Source organism: Sarcophilus harrisii, chromosome 2 (assembly GCF_902635505.1).
Source record: "Sarcophilus harrisii chromosome 2, mSarHar1.11, whole genome shotgun sequence".
Taxonomy (NCBI): Eukaryota; Metazoa; Chordata; class Mammalia; order Dasyuromorphia; family Dasyuridae; genus Sarcophilus; species Sarcophilus harrisii.
In genome coordinates this window covers 264,863,055-264,882,263 of record NC_045427.1, presented here as the reverse complement: position 1 = coordinate 264,882,263, position 19,209 = coordinate 264,863,055, and the positions used below count along the sequence as shown (strand labels likewise).

Genomic DNA, 19,209 nt, shown 5'->3' with positions numbered 1-19,209 from the left:
GGATTCCTGACTCTGGTTCTGGTAACTCTGTGCACTATGGCACTACCTAGCTGCCTTAAGGGGAGCCTAGAAGTACTGCTTACATCCCTTAGACATCTCTATCTAGATATGTGGGGAATAGAGCTACTAGTTTAGGATGTTGGGGCTGATGCCATTTATTTCTTGGAAATCATCCTCTTAGATTCTCTGCAAAGGGGATTGTGGGGTTATGTGGGGACAGGAAGGAATCAGGGACCTGCAAGCTTTTCTCGTGGCTTAAATTCTTCAGCAACTCCTTTGCTTTCCATCCATATATTCAAAAATGTAACTAAATGCCTATTATTCTCATAGCACCATGGCACATGATCATTCCTCCAAGGAATTTTTAATCTAATTAGTACATGTTCTATGGACTGATTTTAACCCACCTTCCCAATTTTATGCCTTACTGTTCCTGTATCTTATACATTCAGTTCCATTCTTACTGGTCTGTTCACCAAATATATCACACACATTTCTCCATCTATACTTTTGCTGGTTATATATCCTTCCTGTTCTGTTCTGTTCAAATTTTCTGCCTGTTCAAATTTTCTCTGTCCTTCAAGACTTAGCTCTCATTCTGGTTCTCCCATGAAGCCTTCTGTGACCATTACAGGCCACAGGAGTTCTCAGTCCTCTCACCTAATGCATCTGTCACTGGTACCTTTTAGTTAGTTCTTAATCACATACTACCTGATGACATCAATTGTGTTCTGTCACATTTGACATCACCTAATTGACTTGAGTTTTTGAAGTCAGCAATATAGGAGTGACTAACTCTTAAACATCAGAACAACAATTCAGGTAACTTAATACATGTGAAAAACAATTCAAGCAACCAAATGCACACGAAAAACGTAAGTCAAGCAATGAAAGAAGATATGGCAAAGCTACTATGTACCTCTAGAAATTTCTGTTGCTTAAAGGATTTTGAGAAAAAAAGGGTTGGTCTTTTAGGATATTTTTCAGAAAGCCAGATTTAAGAAATAAACTGAAAAAAAAAGTGCAGAAGCTGTATAGTTCAGCAAGACAACTATTTCATACAAACGAAGTAAGATCACTTCCCTCTCTTCTTGCAGAGGTGGGAAATTATGTGTGTGAGGCATGATCTATGCTTGGTTAAAGTACATTTTGATGACGGGTTTTTTTTCCTTTTTTGTTTTTGTTCTTTGCTATATAAAGCATGGCTTACTGGGTTAGTTAAAAGAGAGACAAATATTGAGAAATGAAAATAATGTAATAAAGATGATCAAAATTTTTTTCTTTAATAAGGCTTTGAGAAGGAAATATAAAGGATTGAAATGAATGATTAGAAATATGACCACCTAAAATAAATTTTTTTGATTTGAAGGTGATACAAGTCCAGTAAGTTAATTTGGGAGTATAGAACTTAGTGTGTTTTTGCTTTGTACACAAGGAGGCATAAGAGAAAACTTGAGGGCCATTTTAAAATCAATCCATCTTGTTCAGAAAAATCTATATTAAGTAGAAAGATGGGTTTCCCCTGGAGGAAAAGATTGACTGCTTCAGAGTTGATAAGAACACTATTCTTGTCCCACTTAGGATTTTATTGGTGTAGAGAACTTGTGGCAAGGAAATGCCCCTTCACAGGTAGTGAATAAAGTTCCAGAGTTAGGAAAACCTAAATTCAAATCTGACCTCAGACACTTCCAAGCTGTGTGATCATGGGCAAGTCACTTAACCAGTTTCTGCCTCAGTTTCCTCAACTGTAAAATAGGGATAATAACAGCACTTGCCTCCCAAGATTGTTAGGAAGAATCAAATGAGATGATATTTGTAAAGAGTATGGCACATAGTAGGGGTTTAATAAATGTTTGTTCTCTTCCCTTCTGCTCTACCAATGTACATCTGTATTTTTATATGTCCAGGGTTATAAAGCCAATAAAGATCAGAGATAGAATTTGAAATCAGGTCTTTCTGATTGTAGAACTAGTTCTTTGTGTACTATACCAGCTTGCTCTGAATTAGGGCACCACGGAAGCAAAATAATCTGACTATTTGTGAAGAGATATATATAATTGTTGACTTTTCCAAAACCTCAAAGAGACTAGAGTAGGTTGAAGTGGACAAAGCAGATATAAGGTCCAAATATTAGGGAAAACAAGTTAAAAGTCCATGGTGGTATAGAGGAAACAGTACTACGTTTGGAGTAAGAGGTTTTCAATTACAATTTCTTTTGCTGTTTACTATCTATAAAGTGATTGGAAAGTCATTTTATATCTTTGGCCCTTAGCTCAATTGTAAAATGAGAGGGTTATATTCTTGAAGAGGTCAGTTAGAGAGCACAATGGATGAAGTGGTGGGAACTGAAAAAATTTGGAACTCAAAATCTTACAAAACTCAATGTTGAAAGGTATCTTTTCATGTAATTGGAAAAAATATAATACTATTGAATTCTTTAAAAAGTATAAAAAGATAGTTGAGAGAGTACATAGGTTGTAATGAGCAGGAAAAAAATTAGATTAAAAGATTGATGTTTTGTTTTTCATCCTTTGTTCTCGAAGAGGACCAACAACTTCAGGAGATTGATATCTTGGATTATAAATGAATTGGATTTAAATGAGACAGAACTGTGCAAAATCATGCCTCATTCTCTCCTCCAGAGTCACCAGTCTGGTGGCAAAACTTAGGTCAAGATGATTGGCAGTGTTCCTCACTGGCGAAAAGGTCACCAGGGAATTAGGAATTCCCTGGCAGATGTCAAATTTCTATATGACAATTATTTTATACAGTAGGAATTGGGTAGATAGAATGACAGAGGTATAATAGTTAAGTAGAAATTGTTATAAGGATGTTATAATCTGTCTCCAGTGTTTGGAATTTGTTCCATCAATCAACAAGCATTTATTAATCACTTACTCTGTGCCAGGCACTGTACCAAGTGCTGGGAATACAAAGACAAAATGGAAACAGTCTTGGTTTCAAGGAGCTAACATTTCACTTCCTCCTCATTTCACATTTCTTGAATTTCTTCCTAGCTGAGGCAACTATGTGGCACTATATTGTACAGAGTTCTGGTCTGGAGTCTGGAAGAATCAATTTCCTGAGTCCAAATCTGGTCTTGGACAATTACTAGCTTAGATCCTTACTGGGCAAGTCACTTAATTCTGTCTGCCTCAGTTTCCTCACCTGTAAAATGAGCTGGAGAAGGAAATGGCAAACTGCTCCAGTATCTTTGCCAAGAAAACCCAGATGAAGTCATGAAGAGCTGGATTCAACTGAACAACAAAAACCTTCTTCTACCTCCTCTGTATATCTGTTTTCCTGTATAGACTTTCCCAATCTCTCTGGCTGAAAGTGTTTTCTACCTTCTCAAATATTTAAAATACTTTGTTTAGATATTTTATGTCTCTTCTCATCCTTGTTCTGTAGTTATTGGTATGTATGCCATAGTCTCTTTCCCACCCACCATTCCTGCCAACGACAGAATGTAATTTTGTGGGGGGAAGAGGTCCTATGGCATTTTATCTTTGCATCAGTCTGGGACCTTGCACGTAGCAAGCATTGATACATGTTTGTTGTTTGCTGAATAAGTGTTTTGTTGTTGATCAGTTGTACCGACTCTTCATAACCTGATTGGGAGTCTTCTTGGCAAAGATCTTGAAATGGTTTCCATTTCCTTCTCCAATTTATTTTACGAGGAAGAGACTGAAACAAAGTGTTAAGAGGCTTGTTCAGGGTCCCACAGTTAGTAAGTATCTGAGGCTGGATTTGTAGGTTTTCCTTACTCCAAGTCCAGTGTTATATTGTAATGCCAGAGAAACTGAGGCAAGATAGAGATTAGAGAGTTTTTAATATTTTATTTGAAAAGGAGAGATTGTGCTGGGGGTATGCTAATGTCCAAAGCATCCAGCACCTAATGTGTGCTTCCCAGGAAGTATATATACATACATGGCTCAGCTATGGGAGTAGATGGAGGCAGAGGCAGAGCACTGAGAGCTGGAATAGACTATCAATCCGGTTCTGACAGGTTAGGGGGAGGCACTGGACATTCTGATGATGTTTAAGACAGAAGGTCTTTCTCCTTATCTGGATCATCATGATTAGGAGGGAGGGATGGTGTTGCAGAACAATTAGGAACTGAGGCAGAACAATTCAGGGAAACCAAGGCAGGACAATTTAGGGAAACTGAGTCAGGACACTAAAAGGGAACTGTGGCACAACAGTATCCCTTGTACTATCTAGCTGCCTTTTGACATACACAGCCCTTCATAAACTGGCCCTTGCCTATCTTTCTCATCTTCTACCTTACCCTTCTCCAGGTAATCTTTGATCCAGTATCACTGGCCTTCTTCCTGTTCCTTGCCCACAGCACTCCATCATTGTCTATCCTCTATGCCTGGAATTCTCTCTGCTTATCCTCTAGGCCAATAGGAAAGATTGTTATCTACTCCTCCCTCCTATTCTTCTTGTACTTCCACCAGGTGTCATCTACCACCCATCACCTCTCCCATCCCAGGTCTGACCAGTGTTCCCCACACTGCCAATCCTGACCTGAGTTCCTTCTGCTTCTTCCCAAGCCTCCACCCCCACCCCAATTAGTCTGATTAAAAAGCAGGAAGAGCAAAGTCAGTGTTTGTATAAGGTGGCAAATAATTAGATGCTGACTTTACCTGTTCAGACAAGTGACTCCTATATCTTCCTGCTACCTCCATCTCTCAAATTGCCTTCTCAAAGCTATGTACTTGTTTCTTTGATTACTTGTGAAATAATGACTTATTTAGTTTACACACTTCTCCAGTATTTATTCATATTTCAATCTGTCCTTTATGACAGTCCCTGTGAGTATAGGCTTGTAGGTTTAAAAATATATATATTTTAGAATACACAGAAAAGAATATAATGAATTGCAAAAATAATAGCAAATAGGATAACTTTGAAATGACATGTTGAATATATTTGCACATTTACAAGATAAACAAGCTATAAGTCTTATGTACAATCTCCTTTTTCTTTTATGTACATGAAAATACTGTTTTGTTTAATGTTTGTTCATTTCTGAATTTTTATTTTTATTTATTTTTAAATAGTATTTTATTTTTCAAATTGCATTTAAAAATAGTTTTCAACATTAATTTTTGTAAGATTTTGTCATTTTCTTCTCCTTCCTTTCCTTATCTTCCCCCTTTCCAAGACACCAAGCAATCTAATATAGTTACATATGTATTATTGTTTTAACACATTTCCATGTTAATCATATTGTGAAAGAAAAATCAGAACAAAATAGAAAAACACAAGAAATAAAAAGCAAACAAACAAACAAAAAAAGAGGTGACAATAGTACACTTCAATCTGCATCTGGTTTCCATAGTTTTCTTTCTGGATGTAGATGGAATTTCCATCCCAAGTCTATTGATACTGGCTTGAATCACCTCACTCACTGCTGAGAAGAGATAAGTCTATCATAGTTGATTGAAACATAATCTTGCTATATGTACAACATTCTCCTGGTTCTGCTCATTTTCACCCAACATCAGTTCCTGTAAGTCTTTCCAAACTTCTCTGAAATCAGCCTACTCATTATTTCTTATAGAACATTACCTTCATATACCATAACATATACCATTTGATAAATGGTCAAATAATATGAACAGACAATTATCAGATGAAGAAATTAAAGCCATATGAAAAAAAATGCTCTAAATCACTATTGATTGGAGAAATGCAAATTAAAAACAACTCTGAGATATTACCTTACACTTCTCAGATTGGCTAAAATGACAGGAAAAGATAATGACAAATGTTGGAGGGGCTGTGGGAAAACTGGGACACTAAAGCATTGTTGGTGGAATTGTGAACAGATGCAACCATTCTGGAGACCAATTTGGGATTATACCCAAAAGGCAATAAAACTGTGCATACTCTTTGTTCCAGCAATGTCACCACTGGGTATGTATACCAAAGTGATCATAAAAGAGAGAAAAGGACCTATATGTGCAAAAATGTTTGTAGTAGCTTTTTTTTTTTTTTTTTTTTTTTATGGTGGCAAGGAATTGGAAATGGAGTGGATGCCATCAGCTGGGGAGTGACTGAATCAGTGGCTGAATAAATCATTTCTGAATTTTTAAAAAGAATGTGGGAATTGACTGCTAGATATGATTTTGTCCATTTTTAAGAAATGAAGTCATTTCTTCCCCATCATCACCACCACCTATCTTCTCAAAGGGTAGCTGTGATATCTTTTGGGGGAGTTACATCTCCAGCTGCACCTAACAGACAATTATTTTATTTAATTATAGCAGACATCATGGTGAAGGTCATATTTTCTCAATTATTCTTTGGTTGATCTAGAAATGGCAAATGAAAGAGCATTCCCAAAAGTTAGACTGTCTTTGATCTTAGATTCCCAGAGGTCAGCTCCACAAAACCCTGATACCTTATATAGAGTGATTAGTATCTTACCAGGTACAAAGTGGTTAATATAGGCTTTATAGTAATGGTAGTAATGATGATGATGAATAGCACACATTTGCATTCACACAGCCACTGACATATATTGGCTCTATGATCCTGGGCAAATCACTCAGTCTTTTTTTTTTTTTTTTTTTTTTTAAATTTTTAATAGCATTTTATTTTTCCAAATACATGTAACAATAGTTTTCAATATTCATTTTTTGTAAGACTTTGCGTTCCAAATTTTTCTTCTTTCTTCCTTACCTCTCCTCCCCAAGACAAGAATTATGAACTGCTCCAGCCATTCTGGATAGCAATTTGGGATTATACCCAAAAGGCTATGAAACTGTGTATATTTTTTTATTCCAGCAGTGTCACCACCAGGTCTGTATACCAAAGTGATCATAAAAGAGGGGAAAGGACCCACATGTGCAAAAATGTTTGTAGTAGTCCTTGTAATGACAAGGACCTGGAAACTGAATGGATGCCCATCAGGTAGGGAATGACTGAATAAATTGTGGGATATAAATAAAATAGAATATTATCAGTTTTCAGTTTCTTGTCACTACAAAAAGGGCTGCTACAAGCATTTTTCCACATGTGAGTCCTTTTCCCTCTTTTATGATCATTTTGATATACAGACCCAATAGTGACACTCCTGGTTCAAATGGTATGCACAGTTTTTCAATATTTTCTGAGACTATAACTTGCAAAGAAAGTGCAAATCTGCATTGGTAAGGAAAGTTCCTCACTCCTTCGGTACCAAGTGTAAAATACTGATTTAATTCCTACCTTTGTCCATTTATTATTCCCTTTACTCTCATGCTTCTCAGGGATCAGATGGCATCTCTGGTCTGAGAGTATTGCTTTTTTTATTACGCCATTCCAAGCAGTTCAGGGTGTATCATTGCTTGTGGAGGATGGCCCCTGGCTGTCTGCATATTTCCTCTGATTAGTCTTGCATGACTTCCTACTTTGTTCTCTCTTTTTAGTATCCTATTGGCTTTCTTTTCTCTTCTTACAGCTCCACCCTTTCTCTTCCTTGAATACACTGTCAATTTAATGTGAAAGGCACTTCAGTGAGCCTAATGGGTAATTACATTAAGTGGAACTAAAAAATACAGCACAAATCTCAAGAGAAAGAGCTCAATCTATTCTTTCACTCTGCTCTCTCAAGCATGGCAGGGAAGAACGCTGTAAGGATGTGTTTTTTCCTGGATGCAAGAAGGAGGAATGAGCTGGTTGCCATCAGTTCAACTGAATGCAGCCTCCAGATTAAAGGTGCCTTTACTGCTACTCCCTCCGCAGAGATGTAATTCCTATAGATATTGGAGTGGTTTCCCATGTCCTTTTCCAGCTCCTGTCACAAATGAGCAAACTGAGGAAAACAGGGTTAAGGTACTTGCCTAGGATCATACAGCTGGTAAGTACTTGAATTGAGATTTGAACTCGGGAAGATAAATCTTCTTAATGATATAGTATCAGTATTATATCGACTTTGCTGCTAGAAACTCATCTTCCTAAGTTCAGACACTAGCTATGTGACGCTGAGCAAGTCATGTAACCTTGGTTGCCTCCGTTTCCTCATCCATAAAATGAGCTGGAGAAGGAAATGGAGAAGGAACAACTGCAGGATCTTTGCCAAGAAAATCCCAAATAGGGTCATGGAGTTAGACACAAGTGCTAATGAATAAAGTTTCAGTACGGAAAGTCTTTCTCCCATGAGAAAATGACCTACAAACTCAAGAAAAAGGATGTTCGGCTAGTAGACTGTCCAAGACCTTGGTCTTCTTTTACGGGCTAGGGCTTTCTGCCTAAAGTGAGAGGTCTAGAATGGAATCTTGGTATTCAGAAGAAGGGAAGAGGAAAATATAATGAGCTTACAGTCTTTATGCAGATAACTCCTGAATCTATATATCTTAGTCCTTCTAAGTTCCATTTCTGACTCTTACAAGACATATCTTAGAAGGACTAAGAAATATAGATTCAGGAGTCATCTGTATAAAGACAATATTTAAAACTATAGGTGTTAAGATTTAGATCAATTCTCCAAGAACCTCCACAGCTGGGAATCATAATTTCTGAAGGAGTTGCAGGGCAGCCTTTGCTGACACAGGTGTTGCTTGTAGACTGGGAATGAGATAAATTGGAGGCAGAGGGAAGAGGAGAGAGGTCAGACAAGGTAACGGCCTCTCAGTCAAGAGAGCTCGGAGAACAGCAGCTGCCTCTCAGTCTCCTTGTATCATTCTCTCACAAGAGGAGATCCATTTTGCAGGTTTGGATTGGATCTCCAGCAGCCACTGTCAGGTGGCTCCTGAGTATTCCAACAGCTCCCATGTATTCTAATACATAGGCATGAATAAGAAAGAAGAGAAGAAAAGAAGAGAGAAAAGAGAAGAAAGTCAAGGTCAGGGAAGAACTACTTTAAAGGACCAGAAAGGGAAGGAAAAGTTAGAAGAATAACTAGAATGATGGCAGTAGAGATAGGAAAATATGATTTTTTTGAAGGAGAAATTATCCAGTAGGATAGAAGGAAGGGTAGTCAAATAGTATTGAATGTTGAAAAGAGGTCAAAGAAGATGAAGACAAAACAAAACAAAACAAAAAGGCATTGTACCTGAAGAGAGTGCATGCTAAGGAAATGAAAACATTTGGGATAGATAATTTTTTTAAATTACATTTTGTTGCTTATATTTTTATATCATCGACATTTTCTATTGTAATTCTCTTTCCCCCTTTCCAGAGAGCTATCCTATATAACATAGAATTTTAAAAAAAGTTATGAAAACAAATCAACATGTAGAAAAAACTGGACATTATGCTATGTTCCCTACTCACTGTACTATTATTTTTAAAGCACCTAGCATAGTGTCTGGTACATAACAAGTGCATAATAAATGCTTATTCCCTTTCTCTTTCCTGTTTCTTTATCAGAAGCCATGCTTTTCATTATAATTTTTCAATTCAACTTAGATGATTGATTTTGTTATTGCTATACCTATTATTCTCTAGAAGAAGGAAAACTCTTGAATAGAGGGATTATCTTCCTTTTGTTTTTTATTTCCACTATCTAATATTAGTACTTAATGAATATTTATTGAATTGAATTCTAGTATACCTAAAACTTACACTGTAAAAATTGGTGATAGATCCATCACCATCACTCCAGGACCATAATCCAGGGAAATATTGAAAAGGAGGAATTTTCAGACCATAGAACAATAACAAGATACAATAGAGTATAGCAGCTAGAAAACTGAATTTGAGTTAAAATCCTAGTTCCTCTTTTTACCACCCAGGTGACCTAGGAAAGGCTATTATCATTTCCCAAGACCCTTAGTACCCTTTGGAAAATGAGACATTTGGACAAGTTAGTCTTTAAGTTCCCTGGTTCCAACCTATGAGTCTATGAAAATTTATTACAAATATTGGTACAATGATTAAAAGGTATCAATCCATGTGGAAAACAAGAAATGAATGATTGGGTAAAAAAGGAAATTATAAAAAGAATAGCAGAACAAAAATAATGGCAATGCAGAAACTATACATAAAAACCTACAAGACATGGTCAGACGCTACTCAAAGAAAAATGTACAGTGTGAAATGTCTACTTCATTAAGAGAGAAAATTAAATAATTGTTTGTAATTAAATAACTAAAAAAAAAGAAACCATGATATTCACACAAACAAAATAAGAAGTAATAATTATAACAGATCAAACATGCGTGACACAGGAGGGAGGGTCTGGAGTTGGGATATAGATTGGGAATCTTAGAGGAGCAGCAAGGAGGCCAGTGTCATTTTAAAATATAAGTTCTCAGACCCTGGAATGTAAAAAAATGCTTAATAAATGCATATTGACTGATTGGCAACTATTTGATGTACTATATATTGGCTCAAAACACAGAGGACAAGATGCCATTCATTTCTTTCTATGAAAGTAACAGCTGGGGACAGCTAAGTAGATAGAGCTTCAGGACTGAAATCAGGAAGACCTGAGTTCAAATTCAAATTCAGACACTGAGCCACTTAACCTGTTTGCCTCAGTTTCCTCATCTATAAAATGAACGGGAAAAGAAAATGGCAGATCACTCCAGTATCTTTCTGTAAATAAGAGTAAGACTCAACTGAACATCAACAGTAAGATTTGGATCACTACATCAAAGAAAAAACTGAGAAAGAAAACCATAAACTGATACCATTAATAAATATGGACGCAAATAGATTTCTTCAACCCATCAGTGGATTTCAGGGCTCCTTAATGTAGATGCTCCCTCCAGTGGTGAAGACTATAATCCATCCTAGTCTTTGTGTTCCCTGTTCATATCCTCCATAATGCTCAGTTCAATGTTAGAGGTGAGAGGTGGTCTTGTTCAGCATCTCTTTAACATTACACAAAGTTTGTAAGACCAGCAGAACACTGCCCTCTGTCTCCCAGGACCAGTTGCCTCTGAAATCCTTGAGTATCTAGAAAACTACATTTGCCTCCCTCCCATTCCACCCAGAGGGACACCTTAAGGTGTCCCTTCCCTTAGTCATAAACTGGGAGCACCAGGACTAAGACCATAAGCTATTTACAAGGTAGGTGCAAGGAATTCATGGGTAGGAAGCAAGGGTATCCATCCTACCTGAATCATGTGTTCTTCCAAGAAGTTTCTCTTTTTTCTGTGTCTCAATATATGAATAATTCCACAAATTAGCTGCCAATTCAATTGCTTTTTAGGGGCTCCAATTCAACTTATTTCAATAAGACTTTACTGTGAGCATCTACTATGTGCTATGTACTAGGGATTTTGCCCTTAAGAAGCTTCTATTCTACTAGGAGGAACCAGCCTATACATAGATAAATGCATAATGTATACAGGATTAATACAAATTAATTTCTAGGTGGGGGGGCAACATGAACAATTGCAGGAGTCATCAAAGTTCTCTTATAAGAGGTGACTTCTGAACTGTTTGAGAGAAGTTGCGAATTTTATAGGGAGTAAGTGGGGAAGAATTTACCAGGTATAAGGAAGTAGTCTATGCAAAAGCATAGAAGTTAGAGATGGAATGTTATGTAAGGGAAACAGCAAATAGGCTTTTCTTTTTGGACCAGTGGTATCAAATTCTAGAATGCTAAACCACCGAATCATACATAAAGATTCCTTCAAGTCACATATTGATATAGAAAACCACACATTGACATTATCTATATTCTGTTGTATTTTTATTTATTTTATTAAATGTTTCCCAATAATGTCTTAATTTGGTTAGGGCAGGAATGTTGAAAGGGGCAATACTGTTTGACAATGTTTGGTTACCACCATAGATTAGGAGTGTTGGTGTTAGGAAATATTCAAAAAAAAGTTGGAGCCAGTTTGTAAACTCGTAAATACCAGTATCTTGATACAAATTAAGGTAAAATGAAGCAGAAAGCTCTCAGCATGTTCAATTTATTGCTAAGGTTAGCAACTACCAATTAACGGGGTCTTTAGCCCTCTATAAACCAAAAAGACCCTAACTTAAAACTGACAGATAATTTTTTTATTATAGCTTTTTATTTACAAGAAATATGCATGGGTAATTTTTCAGCATTGACAATTGCAAAACTTTTTGTTCCAATTTTCCCCTCCTTCCCCCACCTCCTCCCCCAGATGGCAGGTTGACCAATAATGTTAAATATGTTAAAGTGTATGTTAAATACAATATATGTATACATGTACAAAGAGTTATTTTGCTGTACAAAAAGAATCTGACTTTGAAATAAGGTAAAATTAACCTGAGAAGGAAATAAAAAATGCAAGCAGATTAAAAACAGAGGGATTGGAAATGCTATGTAGTGGTTCACACTCATTTCCCAGAATTCTTTCGCTGGGTGTAGCTGGTTCTATTCATTATTGAAAGAATGGAACTGATTTGGTTCATCTCATTGTTGAAGAGAGCCACTTCCATCAGAATTGATCATCATATTGTATTGTTTTTGAAGTATATAATGATTTCCTGGTCCTGCTCATTTCACTCAGCATGAATTAATGTAAGTCTCTCCAGGCCTTTCTGAAATCCTCCTACTGGTCATTTCTTACCGAACAACAATATTCCATAACATTCATATACCACAATTTATTCAGCCATTCTCCAGTTGTTGGACATCCATTCAATTTCCAGTTTCTGGCCACTACAAAGAGGGCGGTCACAAACATTTTGGCACATACAGGTGACAGATAATTTTTATGAATAAAAGGAGCATCCAAAAACTAGAAGGCAGCATCATTATAGATGGGGAAACGATACGATTGGTTGCAAGCCTGAAATATCATAAATGGAGAAAGCAATATGATTGGTTACAAAATCTGTAGCATCATATATGTGGGGAATAATATGATTGACTGGAAATTTGGAATTGAAAGCTAGCAACAACCACTCCTTCCATTTTGTTGCTATAGAAAGCTCCATTGGTGGTATCCATCTGTATAGCTAGCTAGTGTTACAGCAATAAGAGACTAGACTTTCCTGAAGGACAGCCAGTGTTACCAAGATAACAGACCAGATTCTGTAGCATCCACCTGCATCCTTTAAGGATCACAGATTTCTTTGACACAAGAATAAAACAGTGGTTAACAGGAAAACTAAACTTCTAAACTTAACTCAGAGACAGTGAGAGATTTACAGGAAAATTAAATTTCCAAACTTAATTCAGAGACAAATAAAACATGATTCAAGTATTACACAAAATGTCAGTAATGGTACAAAATGAAATCAATCACAGAACAGAATCAATTTGATTTTCTCAGTTTTTACTCAGAAAGAAGAGTTTGTTTTATCCTAAAGGGAAGTAGGATCAATGGATTCTGGGAGAGACTCACAGAGGGATGGCATCTGAGTTGAGTCCAGAAGGGCGCCAAGATGGAGGTGATCAGGAGTTGTAGATAGGGACAACAACAGCTTTTGTGAAAGCACAGCAGTAGAGTTTGGGGAACAGCTAGTAGTTTGACTTGCAAAGTAGCAAAGTAATTAATAGGAAATGAGCTTGGAAAAATAAACTGGAGCCAGACTGTGAGATTTAAATAAGGAAGAGACAATAGGGAACCACTGAAAGGTTTTAAGCCTGGAAAAGACATCATTAGACCTCATGCTTTAGGTCTGAACTCAATAAATGTGAAAGCTCTTGCTCTATAAAGTGCTACATCTATTTTGGATATCATTATTATTGTTATTATTTTTAATCATCTTCCCCCATTTTCAGTCTTACGGCTGAGATCTTCAAACCTGCAGAGCCCAAAGAATAATAAGGAGCATCACACTTCTGAGATTGGTTCCCAGAGATTGTTCGTGCGAAGGGCTCAGGATTTTGCCATCACCCTGAAGTTTGACAGATCCTTTCATGCAGACACAGATAGGATCACCTTCATTGTTGAGACAGGTAATTCCTGCCCTCCTCTTCCTGCAATTAGCCACAAAGCCTCTCTGTGGTACCTGTGGAGTGAACAATTCCAGAGATCCCAAGACTGAAGTCAGGAAGACCTGAATTCAAATTCAGCCTCAGATAAATAATGACTAGCTATGTGATCTTGAGCAAATCACTTAACCTCTCTGCCTCAGTTGCCTCAATTGTAAAATGGGGATAATAGTAGCACCTACCTCACAGGGTTGTTAATAAGGATCAAATGAGATGACATTTGTTTAAGTGCTTGGTATATAGTAGGCACTTAATAACTGTTTCTTCCCTTTTGATCTCCAGGTCCTGAACCTCCTATTTCTGAGCTTTCTCCCAGTCATCACAGCACTCCCCTCTCACTCTCTATCAGCCATCTGCCCAGTACTCTCTTATTCTCTCCTCCAAGTACCTCTATCCAAGCTGGATTTCCTGATTGCCAGAGGAGTTAGAAGGGAGTGAGAAGACAGAAAATGGAGCCAACAAATGTAAATGGCTTTTTCAGAGTTTGGCTAAGAAAAGGAAGAAAGATAATAGCTAGTGGAGATGGTAGAAGAATCTAATGAGAATAAAGTACAGTTAGTATTGGAGAGACTTATGATTATTTGTAGGCAACAGAGAAGGAACCAGGGAGACAGGGAGAGATTGATGATTAGAGAGAAAGAGAGGGAATGATAGTTAAGAGAAACTCCTGCAGAAAGTAGAAGAGGATGAGATTGAGGAGATAGAACAGATGAACTCTAAGGTCCCTTTCAAGTCTAGAGCTATTCAGAGGTATGTTGATAAATGTTTAACAACCAGCATGATACACTTTTAAAAGTAATATTTTCCCCAGCTACATGTTAAAACAATTTTTAACATTTTTTAAAGTTTTGCATTTCAAATTCTATCCTTCCTTTACCCTTCCCTTCCACCAAGATGCTAAGCAAATTGATATAGGTTTGCACATGTGCAATCATGTAAAACATTTCGATATTAATCATTTTGTACAAGAAAACTCAAAAAACAAGGAAGAAAAAAAGAAAGACAAAAAGAGAGAAAGAGGAAGGAAGGAAGAAGAAATAGAGAAAAGAGGAAGGGAGGGAGGGAAATGGAAAGACACAGAGAAACACACAGAGAGAAATAATGTGTTTCAGTCTTATTCAGACAACGCAAATTCAGACAATGTGAATCTCTGTAGGCAGATAACATTCAGTTCTTTGGAACTGTCTTGAATCATTTTTTTTTTGCTGAGAATAGATAAGTCACTCACAATTCACCATCATATAATATTGCCATTACTGTGTACAATGTTTTCTTGGTCAGTATGATACACTTTAAAATTTCATCTGCATTATGGACATTTTCTTCCTCACATTCTTAAGTCTAGACAATAAACAAAACAATGAAGCATGGATTTATAGCATTTGTCAAAATATTCACACCGAAAATCTGGCCTCAGAACTTACTATGTGACCCTGAACAAGTCATTTAACCCTGTTTGCCTCAGTTTCCTCATCTATAAAATGATCTGGAGAAGGAAATGGCAAATTACTTAAGTATCATTTCCAAGAAAACCCCCCAAAAAGGACTACTGAACAACAACAATACAAAATGATCTGTGTTAAACACTCAAAAATATATAAGGATACACTACTCAGGCAATGATTCCAGGAAACCAATCCAGCTAATGATTAGTAATTTGTAAGCTAATAAGAGTAATTTGAAGAGAATAGGCTGAATAGATGGTTTTATTGGAAGAACAAATATTCCAACCTAGGAAAAGCTGATCTTAGCTATCTTTGAAAAGATTCTAGATAACTTAGATTCCAGAGGACTCATAATGAAACAGACTATCAGCCTACTCATAGAGAAACAATGCATCCAAGAGGAAGAGAAAGTTATGTATTTTCAAACTTGTCCAATATAGAAATGTTTTGCTTAAATATATAATTTATATATGCATATTTATACACACACATATATGCACAGATAAATATAATTACATAATAGGTTAAATAATATAATTATAAACATATAATAATCAAATATATAATTGTACAACTACATAAGTGAACAAGTATATACAAGCAAGCTATATTCAGGACAAATTGGGAATAGTCTATAGAGAGAAGGCACTAGAATTTAGAGGAATGGGTAAGCTTCCTGTACAAGTTGAAGTTTTAGTTGGGACTTAAGGAAAATGAAAAGGCAAAGATGAGGAGAAAGAACATTCCAGGCAAGAGGGTCAGCCAGATAAAATGCCCAAAATTCCTGATGAAACATGCCATCCATGTCAGATAGAGAACTAATGGACTTAGTACAGATTGAACTATATTTTCTCTTTCTTTTTTTTTTTCCCTAAAATTTGTTTTGCTTGACTATGGGTTTTGTTTTTCTTGCCTTCTCAATGAATGGGGAGGGGGAGGTGGGGAGAAATTTGTAACTGAAAATAAAATAAAAATGATTTTTTTTTAAAAAGAAAAATATTATTCAGAGTTGTTTTATTTGTAGAATAGCCAGGAGACCAGTCACTGGATTGATCAGGGAATAAGATATAAAAAGATTGGAAAGGTAGTTAGGATCTGGATTATGAAGGACATGTCAAAAAGAGAATTTTGTATTTGATCTTAGAGGTGATTGAGACAACTGAAGTTTTTTGAATGAAAGGGGAGAGGCAACCTGTGCTTTAGAAAAAAGCATTTTGATGACTGAATTTTGGAAGATGTTTTGGAGTGGGGAGAGACTTGAGGTGCAGCTAGCCAGACATGATATGGTGAAGAATTGTCCTGGAGTGGTGACATTGTCAGAGGGGGGGCTGATATGAGAAGTGTTGCAAAAGCGAAATAGACAGACCTTGGCAAAGTCTGAATACAAGAGGTGAGAAAGAGAGTGAGAAATTGGGGAGGAAACTGAGATTGAGAGCCTGAGAGTCTAGGAGGATGGTGGTACCCTTGGCAATAATAGGAAAGTTTGGAAAGAAGGTTTAGGGAAAAATATAATAAATTCAGTTTTGAATATGTTGAGTTTAAGATGTTTATTGGGCATCCAGTTTAAGATATCTGAAAGGCAGTGAAATTGGAGATCAGTAGAGAGGATGGGGCAGGGTGGGTAGATTGGAGAGAATGAGATTACCAAGTGAAGTAGTATAGTAGGAGAAGAGAAGAAAGCCCAGGACAGAGTCCTGTGGGACACCTACAGTTTAAGTTGTGTTTGAGTAAAGAATCCAGAAAAAGAGACAGAGGAGTTAGATGTTTGGAAGAAGAACCAGGAAAGGGCAGAAAGTCAAAGACCCACAGAAAAGATTATCAAGAAGAGGAAGATGATAATGTATCAAAAATTGCAGAGAAATCAAGAGGAATGTGAATTGAGAAAAGACCAGTGGAATTGACAATTGATTTTTTAAATTTTATTTATTTATTTTTGGAGTTGTCTATAAAAGATCATTGCTAACAGGACAGATCAGTTTCAGTGGAATGGTGATGTTGGATGCCAGATTGTAAGGGGTTAGTTAAGAAAGAATGAAAGGATAGGAAATGGTTGTAGTGCGCCTTTTCAAAAAGATTAGCCAGAAGAAACATAGGATGATAGTGGAAATGAAAGCCAAAAAGAAAAAGAAAGGAAAGGAGAGGAAGGAAAAGAAAAGGGGGAAAAAGAGGGTCATTGAGACATTAAAAAATGAAGAGAATAGAAGGAAGGCCAGAAAAAAAATCTTAGACAATAGCCTTCTACATATTGAATTTTTCATGTTCTTAAATATATCTATAAAATAAATTTAAAAGAAAAGCAAGTACATTATAGAATCTACTGCTTCATGTAGCATGAACCATCTTCTATTATACTATGTATATGAGTGTGTCCCTCCCCCCATTTTGCTGATTGTTACATTCAGAATTGAATTGAATGAATGAATGAATGAAAGCACTTGGATCAGATAAGAAAAAACACAAAATTTGGTGGTATTCTTTTCATATCAGGGGCTGCCTTCATCAATTCCATTTGTTTTTATCTACATGTCTCTATATTATCCCTCTTTCCTTGGTGAGAAGGGGACTAATCCAACCACTTTACACAAAATGTTGGCTATCATCTCCCAAAGCACTTTGCATTTCAATAAGAGGAAAACAGAATATAGCAGGAAAAAAAATAGATTTGGAGTTGGAGGACCTGGATTCAAAAGGAGCTGGAAAGCATCTGAGGGAGTCGCAGAGTTCAATCCCCTTCTGGAAATGAGCAAACTGAGGCCCAATTAAGATTATATGACTTATCCAGGTTCATATAGGTAGCAAATATCTGAGATGGAAATCAAATACAGAATTTCTGGATTTGAGACTAGTATTCTATCCACTGCAATACACTGTCTTTCACCTCTCTGTTTGATCTTGGATTTGGACTTAACCCTTTAAAATAAAAGAGTCCCCTTGTTGGCTGGATGTAGTAGATCCTTCCTGGAGGTTTTTAGTGATGGCCACTTGTCCAGAATGCTGTAGTCTTCTACAGTTCTTTTGTTACATATGGACCAGTAAGGGCCCTTCCAATTCTGAGATGGTTCCAGCAAGGCCCTTAACTTCTCTCTCTCTCTCTCTTTCTCTCTCTCTCTCAATTGAGGTTAAGTGACTTGCCCAGGGTCACACAGCTAGGACATGTTAAGTGTCTGAAGACAGATTTGAACTCAGATCCTCCTGACTTCAGTGCTGGTGCTCTATCCACTACACCAAATAGCTTCCCCAAGGCCCATAACTTCTATGGTCTATAATTTCTCATTTTCAAATGGGGCAGTGGGACTCCTTGTTGTTCAGTTATTTTGGTCATGTCCAGCTCTTTGTGACTAACTCCATTTGGAGTTATCTAGTATCTTCTTGGCGAAGATATTAGAGTAGTTTGCCATTTCCTTCTCTAGCTCATTTTACAGATGAGGAAACTGAGGCAAATAGGATAGGATGACTTGCCCAGGATCACACAACTAGTATCTGAGACCAAATTTGAACTCAGGTTTTCTTGACTCTAATCTTGACAATCTTTCCACTCTGCCACCTAGTTGCCAGAGGCAGTTGAAACAGATGTTCTCTAAGGTCCTTTATAAGTCTAAATATATAATATATATTTAATTATAACATTATAATCATTTAATTATAATAAATAATAAATGTATAATATCTATATAATGTGATATTAATATATAATATAATATAAAAAAGTAAATAAATGTATTGTAGATTTTGGAAGCTAATGGTAGAGTAGGTGACGGGACAGTATTCCCAGGACTTATGGATCCAAGGCAGAAAGCTGACCACCTTCTCTGCCTACAATTAAAGTTCTACCCTCTTCTGGCTGCTAGTTGGTGCAGTGGATAGAGTACCAGGACAGGAGTCAGAAAGACCTGA

The 19,209-nt window shown here is 36.7% G+C and overlaps 1 protein-coding gene across 1 annotated transcript in view; it reads left to right on the top strand.

Annotated features, from left to right (window-relative positions):
* The first annotated feature begins 7,610 nt into the window (after positions 1 to 7,610).
* Positions 7,611 to 19,209, top strand: part of TGM7 (transglutaminase 7) — a 35,630-nt gene continuing 24,031 nt past the window's right edge. The window contains exons 1-2 of the mRNA XM_023500710.2: positions 7,611 to 7,744; positions 13,593 to 13,834. Coding sequence (XP_023356478.1) covers positions 7,611 to 7,744; positions 13,593 to 13,834 — 376 coding nt within the window. The remainder of the gene's footprint in view (positions 7,745 to 13,592; positions 13,835 to 19,209) is intronic.